Genomic DNA, 13,341 nt, shown 5'->3' with positions numbered 1-13,341 from the left:
ACTTTTTACTATATTTGAGAACATGTATCTGTACTTTCTAATCTGCTATATTTTAGATCAGGACTGAAAAGTAAAAAGTACTTTTCTTTACGGCGTGACTTTATTTTAGCACATTTAATTTGAGTTAACGTCTCAACTTTGGGATGTTAGAAAAGTTAAGAAATGAATTGAATCGCTTAAAATTCTTTTCAAAATAACTACATGTCATCCATTAGTTGTTCTAAAAATATGTGCAAAATACTTTTAAAACTTTAGGAGGCTGGAGTGCTTTTTGGGTGTGTAGAGATTGTGCAAAATTGTCCTTTTGGTGCTCTTCAGTCACTCTCCAGCCTCAAATACAAAGCTGACAAATTTGAGGCACTCAAAAAGTACAAAATAATTAAAAGCCTTTAATACTACATGGCAGATAAAGTTAAAATCATGGTGATATTAAATGCTTTTAATTATTTTGTATTTTTTGAGTGCCTCAGCTTTTTACTTTTTACTCTTAAAGTACATTTTTAAACAGGTTCTTTTACTTAAGTAGATTTTTTTCATGTGAGTAACTTTTATCTTTGCACTTTTACTTAAGCAACAAAACTGAGTACTTTATCCAACTCTGCTTACTACTACAACAACAACACATCACTAGAGTCAAAATCCCCCAACTGTACAACACTATAGTTTCTCCCCTCTTCCTCCCACTGTAATGGCCTTCGATTTGTACGGCGGTGATCCCATTAGGAGACAGTTTGTGTGGTTTTAATTAAAGCGCGGTAATGGGAATAATACTGGAGGAAAACAGCTAATGCATATTGGGTTGAAAGATAAGGAGCGGGCTAATATGGCAATACGCATTTATTTTCAATGCGCTTCTGTTTGCTTCGTTTTTCAATCACGGCCCAAATCTCATTAAGTGAAGAGTGGCGAGAGGCCCTCCAGGGAAATGCACCAATCACATCAGAGCGTTTGTACCCAGTGAGTCAGACTCTGCTCCAAAAGTTACATTTGTGGGCTATTTTAGAAAAGCTGCGCGGTGCTGTTTTGGTGGGAGGATGCTAAATGTACTTTTCACTGTTAAAGCTCTTATATAAAATGGATTCTTGCGAGCTTTAAAGGGCCCACATTACGCAGTTTTCTGATTTATGTTATAATGTTGTTTTCTCCTCACAAACAGACCCGGAGTTTTGTTTTGTTTCATTCACACATGCACAGTATAACACACAAATCCTGCGTGTTTAGGCTGAGCTTTTTGTCTCAAACAGAAAACACTTACTCAAACAATTACTCAAACATGTGTGAATGAAACAAAACACAACTTCAGGTATGTTTTTGAGGAGGTAACAACATTATAACGTGGCTTAAAGCTCGTAAGTAGGGATGTATCAATAGCCAAAATATCGTGATATTGAATTGTCAAAAGTCAAATTACAAGTTCCTTTGCTTAAATGCATGGTTTTATAATAGTAACAGCTTATAAAGATAGAGAACTCTATATCCCATGATTCAATTCAGTGCAGACAACATGAAGAAATATGTTTTATGACGGAAATAATTCACACCAAAACCTTGTTAAGTATTTTGTTGTATAGCATAAATAAACAACAGAACATAAGTTTACCAAACTCACCATCTCACTCCAAATCACTAAATCCATTGAATTCTTCATCCTCTGTGTCACTTCTGTGTGACCTCCAGAGATAAAGAGCTCACTCCAAACTGAATATTTCACTATTTGTAGCAAGACAGCAGGTTGTTCTACAGGAGGCATGCTCAGTAGAGTGCGAAGTGACAGTGGTACAGGAGTAATAGTAGTACTAGATACTGACACGTGAGCCTAGAGCGCCCTCTCATGGCTGTCAGTATGATAATTTTAAGTTGCACCAGACTATAAGTCAGGATCACCCAAACCAAGAAAAAAAGTATGACTTATAGTCTGAAAAATACGGTAGTAAGTATACAGAATACAGTACTAAGATTGGTTGATGTATTGGAATATGTTACAAAATACATTTTAATGCAGGTATTCAAAACATATTCAAAGTATTCTTCCCATCACTGTGTTTTAGTAACCCTTTATTATTCGTCTGTCTACATGTCTAAATCTTAAAACAGTCTGTTCTACCTTGTGATGTCATGAAGTGGTAGTTTTCAAGTTAACAGCTATACCTTTAGTTCAATAGAGATCGGCAATTCCAGGGAAGATACTGTATCATCCAAACGATTCTAGTGAAGGTATATGGAGTTTAAAAACACAGTAGAGCACTTCCTGTATTACCACATGAAATCACAACAACTCCAGGTATTTTGATTATAAAAAGCACTTCAGTTTTCAGTTTTTCAGCACTGTTTAGATACTAACAGGCTTTATCTGTTAACAGGAAGGAGTATTTGTTAGTATAGCTGGTGTATGGTAGACGTGGAAAAAATATTCAATAAATGTGATATGTTAGATAAATAATGATGCTTTTCCAATGGACCACATGTTTTTATCTTATCGACTGCATATTTTCCACAATATGGCGTGCCAGTTTAAATCCTCGACCGTTCTCCAAAAACAGATCCAGTTACCCTCCTCTCGAGACTGAGAAGCAAAACATATTTTTCTTGTGTTTTTCTAAGACCCCAGCGAGTCATAGCTCCCAGCATGCCCCAGTTGCACTTATTTTGACAGGATTATTAGCCTTTTACTTTGAAGGGGCCGCCGTGTTTATTTGGACTTCCTCTCAACCTGCCCCTCCAGAGTTCAAAAGCCACGAGAGTCAAGACTAAATGTTTCACCGAGCGTGTATTTTCGGAGCTTACGTGTGTTGTACAGCCAGGATTGAACCCATCTGTCAATCAGAATAAGAGCCTCCCCCACATCAGTGTCAGTGAGATAGTCCAGGTTTACACAGAGTTTGTCAGAGCCGTCAATCAAATTCTCTGCTGCTGTGAGTGTGAAAGACGGGGGGGCGGGGCATCAGGGCCAGAGCGATAAAGAGGAGGAGAGGAGCTGGCTGCTTTAAGCTTTTAAATGTGGAAAAATCACTGTGTCTGGATCAGTCAAATTGAAGAATGACATACAGAAATCAAACCATTTTACGAAAGTGCTATGTGTTCATCATGTAGGATATAACCACATTATGTTTTACAGGCACCTTCTCAAAGTGCTAATGTAGGGCAGACCTATTGTGTTTGAGTCTGATATATAAATACTTATAAGTTCTGGCACCTGTGGATCATTATGTTATCATTTGCATATTTTAAATCAAGATATTCATCTAAAATGACTTAATAAAAGAAACAATTCCACCGACTTCCGTGTTAGAAAACTGTGGTGCACAATGGGAGCATCGCTGTAAACATCACATCAAAGAGAAGAATCCTATGCGCATTATAAATTAACAAAATAAAATTGGAGAACAAAGTAAATACAAAGCAGGGTGCATATACCGGCGGTGGCAAAATACCGTCTTGAAAATAAGCAATTAAAGATTGTTTAAAAATGCACGAATCACTTCAGATATAACTTTGAGAGAGTAAATGGTGTGGGGAAATAACTTTAAAGCGCTACACCAGGGATGGGCAATTATTTTTTCCGTGGGGCCACATGAGAAACAGAAATATTGTGGAGGACCGGGCCAAAATGCTTAACTCAATTCTGCATAATATTAATTGTATTTCTTCATTTAAAAAAAAAAAAAACAGCATTGTTTAGACGAGCTGGTCAGACTGGGAAGAGTTTATGTTATGACTAAGCAATGAAAAAGTGAGGTTGCCTTACAAAAATGTTATTTAAAAAACAGCTGTAAAATAAAAGCAATACAGCTCTAGTCCATGCATGAGGTCAAATTATAAAATATGTTTATTTTGTCATTCCAAATTAGCATAACCAAAGGACCGTATGTGTCCCCAGAGATGTAGAATGCCCAGATCTGCGCTACACCATTACTTATTATTAGGGGTGTAACGATATCCAAGTCTCACGATACGATATCGTTATGGTACGAACCTCACGGTACAATATTTATTGTGATATCGTGGGAAAGTTCATGATATGATGGGCAGGCTCACGATTAGAGATGTAACAATATCCAAATCTCTCTGTACAATATTTTCACAATATACATCTCACGATACGATATTTCTTGCGATATTCTGTAGAGGCTTACAAAACTCTTAATCTGATACTTTTTCCTCTTAAAATGCCTTGACAAGACTTAATCCAAAGAACTAAGTCTTAAAAGTGCTTAGAATTGTTATTTCTTCTTGTAGTCTGCACTGAAATGGAGCAAAGGATTATGGTCTATGTAGTTCCCTCTGTTTTTTGTTTGTTTGTTTGTTTTAGCTATTGCTGCCCCATAGCTCTTAATTTAAGCAAAGAGACTTGTAATTCGATATATTGTGATGGTCCACGATATTATTGTGAAAACTTTGACATCAGGATGATCAGGATATTTCGGTTATTGTTACATCCCTACTTATTATTCATTCACTCTGTACCACTCAGTGATGGTATTGACAAAAAATAAAAAAATACATACAATCAGATTTTTTATTCTGAAAGTATCTATTTTTTTAATGACAATTTTGTTACAATATCTAGATAATTTGTGAGAAATGTGCCTTTAAATCAGACCTGGGCATTGTACATCTCCTGGACCACATGCGGCTCTTTGGTTGACTCTGACCGGCCTGTTTAAGCTCATTGGAATTAGAAAATAAACATATTTTATCATTTTACCTCATGCATGGACTAAAGCTGCATTGCATTATTTTAGAGGTGTTTTTTATGACATTTTTTGTAAGGCAATGTCACTTTTTCATTGCTTAGACATAACATAAACTCTTATCAGTCTTACCAGCTCATCAAAACAAAAACAAACTGCTTTTTTATAACGAAATACAATTCATATTATGCAAAATTTAGTTAAGCATTTTGATCCAGCTCTCCACTAAATTTTCTTTAAATGTTGATTGAGGTTTGGTCCCAACACAATCATACTTTATATATACTCTCATTTGGAAGATTACATTAGAGATCTCCAAAACAACTTATGCAATATTTTTTAATTTTTCAAAATAACTCTCACATCCATCCTATAAAACCTGTAGTACTTCCATGTTTGTGTTTATTAGCAGTCTCTGATTTAACATGTCTTTCCCTCGGACCCCTCCCTCCCTCTTTCCCAATCCTCCCTCTCTTCCTTCTCTCTTTCATCCAGACCGCTCCTGCTCCTCTCCTCTTCTGCATCCCTCTTTTCCTGTGCCCACGCGCTCCTCCTCCCCTCTTCCTCCTCCTCCTCCGCCTTTTACGCAAGACGCCAGTAAATATTTCAGGCGGTGACGATACGTGCATACATCTTTAACAGCTCCGGCTATTTCTATAAATGCACTTGACATGTTTTAAAGCCGGAGAGAAAGATGGAGAAAATATTGCTTTGAAGTTGTACAGTGCGAGCTTAAATATAGTGTTTTTATTAGGCTGTAAGACCGTCAGGCTTGATTTGACTAACAGATGGACTGGTACTGACAGTTCATATTTTTGACTTTTATTTGGGCTTAAAATATGGAGTGGACGATTAAAAGCAGTTGGACTATAAAAAAAAAAATAGACGGTATATGTAAATAGGAAGTGCGGTTCTAGCTCCAACTCACTTTATTTTGAAAACGCCTCAGCCTTCTCTGGACCCGCTTCTGTCGGGCATTTGGTCTTAAAATGTTCATATTAATCTCGCTCTACATGAGGTTTTTATTTCACTTTGTTGTCTGTATATCACAATTTTTAAAGATGAACATTCTTTCCCCCATGTTCGCTCTTGTTAACATTAGCAGCAGGATTTATTGGCATCCTGGAGTCCCCTAGTCCCCCCCTTGCTCAATTTCATTTCTCTCCAGCTACTAGGTCAGGAATCTAAATACACTAGACAGTTCACAAAAACCCCAGAAGTGCAAGTTCGGGCACCAGCCAATCAGCGAAGAGTCATATATTCAGTGTTGTCAATGATTCTCGAGATCGAGGGTTTATAGCCAGAACAAAGAGAATGTTTGGTGAATTTTATCAAGGAGAAAGACGTTATTGCCCTTCTTCCTACGGGATTTGGAAAAAATGTAATATACCAGTTAGCCCTGTTAGTGGCGCATTACAATCTGTGTATCATTCGTTCATTTGTTTTTCAAAATAAAACCAAAAATAAGAAAAAACAATTTTCTTCATTATTTCTCTCCAAAACAAAATGAAAAAACAGATAACGATTTGTTTTTTCAGTTTTTGATTTTGTGTTTAAATCAATAATGGAAAAAAAGGATAACGGACATTTCCTATTTCCTTGACTTAAACTGCAATGCTGAACTGAACCAGGACTAAACCAGGACTAAACCAGGACTGAACCAGGACTGAATCAGGACTGAGACCAGGACTCAGACCAGGACTAAGACCGGGACTGACACCAGGATCTGGTTTAGTCCTGGTTCAGTTGACTAGTCCTGTTTAGTTCATCTGGTTTAGTCTGGTTTAGTCCTGGTTCAGTTCTGGTTTAGACCTGGTTTAGTTCTGGTTTAGTCCTCTTTTAGTCCCAGGATCAGTCCTGGTTCAGTCCTAGTCCTGGTTCCGGTCTCAGTCCTGGTCTCAGTTTTTTTTTTTCGTTTTCTTATTTTTGGTTTTATTTTGAAAAATGAATGATACATGGATTCATTACATACATCATGACCAAATAGCAGCAGTTGGTTAAATGACAAAAAGCACCCGCCTGCTGTCGAGTGAACAAAATCTAATACTGCAAGGTCAGACGGTTTGTACGAAGTGAAACAAAATAAAACCGGCTGATGAATCAGGCTGAGGGCATGCTCCCTGCTAAACCAGTGTTGTGGCAGGAAGGGACATTAACTTCAGCACCGTCTCTCCTGATTGGCTCTTTGGTTGCTATGATACTCATGGTCAGAATTCCAAATACGGAACTCTGCTCCAAATTTGTCCCTATAACTGCAAGCATCGATGAGCTTCATTTGACTGGATCCAAATGCTTCTGTTCAACACTCTTGTTTCATTATGGCTGCACAAAATTAACAAAACACTGATATTCTTGCCTCTCCATAGATCTGACCTGGTATTATCTGTTTGCCTCCAGTTACTTTAAAGGTATATTGTGGAATCTAGGGCAAAGCATGTTGTGAAAAATCTCAGACAAAGCAATAACATCTCCATGGAGACAAGTCAGTGGAAAACAAAGCAGTGTCGGATAAAAAATGGCAGAAAAGCCACTTAAACAGTCAAGATAACAAATACTAGGCGTTTATAACAATAAGCCATTAAAACCCTGATTTTATTGGCTCATATTTTAACATTTTCTCCAAACAAAATGTAAGTTTGTTTGAAATGTTTTTTGTGGATTACTGCTGAAGTTGAACATGCCCTGTAGTAACACGTCTACTCTCCAAATCACAGGTGTCAAACATAAGGCCCGGGGGCCAGATCCGGCCCTCCAAGACCTTTAATGTGGCCCTTGGGTGATTTTCTACTAAAATATATGAATTATATTTTCTATTAAAATATTGGTAATTTTCTGTGGTGCTGAGCATAGCAGCGTCTCCAGCGTCTCTGTGCGTGGCCCCTCCCACCAGAGCAGCACAAATGAAGACTTGTCTCTTTCCAAACGCTCTTAAAGGACGATCGTTTTGACTGTTGACCGTGACACCCTCATCAGCATAATGTCCAAAATGAGAAAAGTAGATGCCGAGTGCAGGATTTTCCAAGAAAAACTGACTTATTCCTGTTTGCATACAAGTTAATGTTAAAACATTGTGTTGAAATAGAATTTTTCTTAAAGTTTCAGGTTGTTCATAATATTTAATATTATAATAAGAAAGAGTTAATCAATTAAAAAAGATTTCTGTAATAGATTTGCATTTCTCTGCACAAATATTTGAACTTATTGTTATTTTTGGGGTTTATATGACATGAGTTTTCTGATCCGGCCCCTTTGAGATCAAAGTAGGTTGGATACGGCCCCTGGACCAAAATGAGTTTGACACCCCTGCTCTAAATGTTCCTTTGCCTTTCCCTGTTTTATTACCAATGATATAAATTCTCCATGCCACTGCAGCAGCCAGCATTTGTATTCTGTGTCTGCACATCCCATAATACTATTTCAAAAGGTCAGTGGGTTCCTATAGGCCCCCAATCAATAAACACATTACAATTTCCTCACCTGCCTCAGCCACAGAGACTAAAATTAACAAGAGTTATTCTGTCAACAAAACTCTCCTCCTCTGTTGCTCTTCATGTCACCAGTGATATATTTGTACAGGTTTGCAGCGGCCCATGTGAGTCTGGGAGGTTACCTGGGTTTTTATACATCCACTGTGTGAAAACAACCCACATGACCAGTCAAAAGTACACACACATGACCGGTCACCACTGTGGCACCTGCTATTTCCAGCGGTCTCCCTTCCAAATACTGCCCAGGCCCTTCGCTGCTTAGCCTCTGAGATTTGACGAGATCAGACTCTGACGTGCTTATACGGCCACAATAATGAGCACATATGGAATGTAGTAAACAAAAAATAAACTCTAAATAACTCAAAATAAGGAAGCTGGAAGGAGATGATCCTACTCGGTTCTATAGTTATGTAGCTTTGACCACCAATGATTATACTTGGCCTAGTGGTGTCTCCATGGAGATAGAGACTAGGGATGTAACAATAACTGAAATATCGTGATATCGTATCATCAAAGTTCTCACAATAATATCGTGGACCATCACAATATATCGAATTACAAGTCTCTTTGCTTAAATTAGGAGTTATGGTGCAGCAATAGCTAAAAAAGGACAGGGGGAACTTCATAGACCATGATCCTTTGCTCCTGAATCTCAGATAATCATATTAACTACATTTAATGCCATGCCTGGGAACATCTCTGGCAAAACTATAACATCTCCATGGAAACAGCGGAGTTATCCATCAGGGAAATGAGTTGGGTCCTACATCATAAAGGTTCCATAGTGCAGCTTTAAACTACATCTAGAAGTATATATTAGTACTAGGGCTGGGTATCATTAAGAAGCTGCATACCTTGATACACAGGCCATGATACGATACATATCTTGATTCAGTGCACTTTCAATTCAGTATGATATATTTCAAATCGACTCAATACGGTTCAATAAAAAAATAAAGGCTAAATTATGACTGTGATACTAAAAGTCTTAAAGCACTTCTTGTGCAAAATGTATGTGAAACACAAACATTTTAATCATCAAAACAGTGAAAATGTCAAATGTGTTACGTAAACGAGTTTCCTTTCACTGAACAAGCAGCAAATCTGTAGCTTTGTAACAAAATCATTTAGTAAAATATAACAAAAAATACTCTTGCCGATATATTGATACAGCAGCCCACAATACTTATACTGTATCATCACATTAAACAATACAGTATGTTGATATTTTGATATTTTTGCACACCCCTAATTAGTACTGTGTATTTTAGGCGTGCTGTATCTTCGTTTTGCCTGCACTGATCACATGACTGTATTGAGTCCAGGTGTTTTCTGAGCGCACTGACCTTGGCGTTAAACCCTATTACATTTCCTTGTGTGTTCTGTGAGTGGGTGGTTTTTCTCAGTATCCCAAACAGTCATCGTCTACATGTCCTGGAGACGTTTGAACCTAGACCCCGCCTACTCAGCCCCGTCGCCGCGGGAAACTCACTTCCCCTAAATATTCATATGAGCCGTGGTGTAACATGTTTAGCCACTGTGTTGTTTACGGTGAGTCGGAGGTCTGTTTGTGCCCAGAGCGGACATGAGTCACTGTGTTAGCTGGCGCTGCTTCGTATTGATTTAAAAAAAATGCTAAAACAACTGTACTGGGGATCTGAATGCTTGTAGAGACATTTGCAGTATCTTTTAGGGGGCTTATTTGTAAATCTTTGTGTAAGACTTTGGCAGAAGTTTGATCGTCGGAGTTGTTTCATGTGCTCATACCAGGGCTGCAAGGAAGACGCTGTTTTCTGGTCTCTGTTATAATGTTGTTTCCTCCTCAAAAACAAACCTATTTTCAGTTTTTCTCTTAAAGTTTAGGAGTTTAAGTCCTCTATAAATGGAGATGCTTCTGCTTTACCTGCTTTACCACAATATGGTATTAAACTTACAGGGTAGCCGCAGGGTCTTAAAAGTCTTAAAAAGGTCTTAAATTTCATGTTCCTAAATTAATGCCTTAAAAAGTCTCAAATTATGTTGTCTTATTTTTTTCATAAAGGTCTTAAATTTCATTAGCCTATTTTGTGTACTCAACCGGTCTGCAGTGTAATATTAAACAGAGGGAGGAAAAAACTAAACAACATTGTGAAATCACATGAATAAATGTCTAATTTGGAGTATGCACAAACAATACTTAGTTTGTCTTGTTTGAATGTTATGAATGATTTTTTGGCCATTTTAGAAGCAATGCATACTACTATAAATAAAGTTCTGAATAAGAATTTATAATGAAAGTATTCTTTGTTATTTAAAGCAGTGAGTAATGGTCATTATTAGAATTGGAGCTGGTGTTTTTTGCCCGCATAATGGGTGCGATGTTGATCTTAGTTTTCATTTAAGTGGTCTTAAAAAGTCTTAAATTTGGGGTAGTCAAACCTGTAGATAACCTGACTTATATAAGATGCATGGATTCAATTCTGGCTATTTTTATTACACAAAAATACATTTAAAAACATGCATTTGGACTGTGAGCGAGGTCACCTCTTCACAGATCTCACCTGTAAATTGGCTTTGTGGCGTCTCCTGCTTGTTTCTATGGAGACTGGAGGCACGTAACTGGCAGGCCCTCTACCATAGAAGTTACACAGTGCAACTTTAAACTGAAAACCCCCTGTTCCTTCTTTTAATGTCATGCGGTAATGCTCCACTGTGTTTTTAAACTCCATACATCTTCTCTAGAATAATTTTGATAATTTCAGCCCTGGAAATGCCAATCTCTACTGAACTGAATTGAAAAGGTGAAAGACAGGTGTCGAACTTGAAAACGACCACTTCATGACATCACAAAGTGGAACAGAGCATTGTGAGCTTTAGAGAAGAAGACGACTAATAATAAAAGGTTACTCAAACTTATGTGAATGAAACAAAACACAACTCCAGGTTCATTTTAACATGGCTTAAACCTCACGAGAGTCAAATTTGTTTATATATATATATATATATATATATATATATATATATATATATATATATATATATATATATATATATATATATATATATTAACATATTTGTGTTTTGAAAACAGCAATTGTAAGTCTTGTTAAATGCACCTTATGGTTAATTTTGTTATGTTGTAAATTGTTTTTGCACTTTTACTCCATTGGCACGTATTGATATAATCAGATGCACAGTAGCAAAGTTGCAAGACCTTTTAACACCCAGAACTTTTTCAACTAATACAAGCATGTATTCACCTCCTTGAAGGTACATTGTGTGTCTGTTCTTGGCTCAGATTTCTTAACATATCTCACCAGCTCACCCATCTGTCAGGTGGTGAATGTAATATAAGGGCTATACATAGAAACTGTGTATTAGTGCATATTAATGTATAAGGTGTTAAGACTCACGCAATAGAAGATCAGAGTGTGCAGAGCATCACTGGGAGAAGGTTACAATAGTTTTCTTGTTTTAATTTAGTTACTATTTGTTTGTTTCTGTTTGTTTCTGTACATACATTTCGCTAAATCTAAAACCTGCAAGAATTTATTGATCTAAGGCTATGAATATGTCATTGATGTTAAGGCTGCTGTCTCTCTGTCTCCCCTTGCAGGTGATGAGCAGCCGGTTCCTGCCGTATGATATCATTATGACGGATGCTGTTTTGAGTTTGGACGAAGACACAGTACTCTCCACCACCGAGGTACAAAACACTATAACACTATTTATGTCCTATTTCTCTCTTTGGTTTTCCTGTTTCCGGCCACTCTAATCTCAGCATTCTTCTAAACGTATATTCACTCTCCTTTCTCTGAACATGTCCAAGTGTTGCTGAAAAATACATTCATTTTTAGTATGAATGGGGTTGCCTCTCCACACATCTGACCTGTACTGTGTTTTCTGCACTATAGAGCGCTCTGGATTATAAGGCACACGGTCATTGAATGGTCTATTTTCGAACATTTTTCACATATAAACCGCACCAGACTATAAGACGAATTAAACGAAACACAACAGTTAGATAAGTCAGTCAAACTTTATTTAACGCGTTCACAATAACTCTCAATTTTGTTCAATTGTAACGAGGAAAAAAAAAACTGTCTGACAGCGCTAAATTGTTAGTGTATTCACAGTAAATCATAATTGTTCAAACAGTTGGGCGATTACGGCGTCCAGCACGCGCACATCCCTCTCGTCATTATCCGAGTCAGTGTGGTTACTGTTACCTGGCAGTTCAGTGATGATTCCTGTCTTGGTGAAAGCTTGGACCACAGTTGATACTGATCCTTAGTCCAGGCGTCCACGATCCGTTGGCAGATCGTGGCGTAAGTCGCTCGGCGCTGTCTCTCTGTCTTGGTGAATGTGTGTTCACCTTTTCTCATCCACTGCTCCCACACAGCTCACAGTTTAACCTTATAATAGCCTTGAGTTTGAAGTCGGCGTTGTAAGCGTGTCTCTTGACAGGTGCATTTTGATATTAAAAGCAATTACAATATGTATTACTCCGCAATGCTCCTGACTACGGGAGCCGTAATGCTGCAAGAGGTGCGACTTTGTAGTTTACTAAAGTCGTACTAAGACACCCCAATAAATTCATATATAAGGGGTTCTGGATTATAAGACAGGCAGTCATTTTTGGATGAAATTAAAGGCTTTTAAGTGCGCCCTATAGTACGGAAAATATGGTAACTTGGCTTGGTTGTATCATCTGCGTATCTCCATGGATATAGTAGTTAAAGGGCCCATATTATATTTTCTGATCTAGATTATAATGTTGTTTCTTCATCAAAAATATACCTGGAGTTGTGTTTTGTTTCATTGACATATGTTTAACACACAAACCCTACATATTTAGGCTGAGTTCTTCTCTCAAACAGAAAATGCTCTAGAAAACAACCTCTTCATGACATCATAAGGTGGAACAGAGCATTGTAAGCTTTAGAGACGAAGACAGACTGATAATGACTCAATTAAGTGTGAATGAAACAAAACACAACTCTAGATATGTTTTTTTGATGGTAACAACATTATAACATGACTTAAAGCTCACAGGAATCCATTTGGCGTAATATAGGAGAGTAATATTGGAGAGTTAAAGATAAATTTTCATCTTCATGCATAACTTTCAACTTGTCTTTCCCTTTTTTGTGACTGATCCTCTCTGTGTTGCATGCTTATTC

The 13,341-nt window shown here is 37.4% G+C and overlaps 1 protein-coding gene across 1 annotated transcript in view; it reads left to right on the top strand.

Annotated features, from left to right (window-relative positions):
* Window positions 1–13,341, top strand: part of ext1b (exostosin glycosyltransferase 1b) — a 353,934-nt gene that overhangs the window by 331,479 nt on the left and 9,114 nt on the right. The window contains exon 8 of the mRNA XM_020939269.2: window positions 11,775–11,864. Within this exon, the coding sequence (XP_020794928.2) occupies window positions 11,775–11,864 (90 nt within the window). The remainder of the gene's footprint in view (window positions 1–11,774; window positions 11,865–13,341) is intronic.

Source organism: Boleophthalmus pectinirostris, unplaced genomic scaffold (assembly GCF_026225935.1).
Source record: "Boleophthalmus pectinirostris isolate CB_2022bp ecotype Guang Dong unplaced genomic scaffold, ASM2622593v1 HiC_scaffold_21, whole genome shotgun sequence".
Classification (NCBI taxonomy): Eukaryota; Metazoa; Chordata; class Actinopteri; order Gobiiformes; family Gobiidae; genus Boleophthalmus; species Boleophthalmus pectinirostris.
This window is presented reverse-complemented; position numbering and strand designations above follow the sequence as displayed.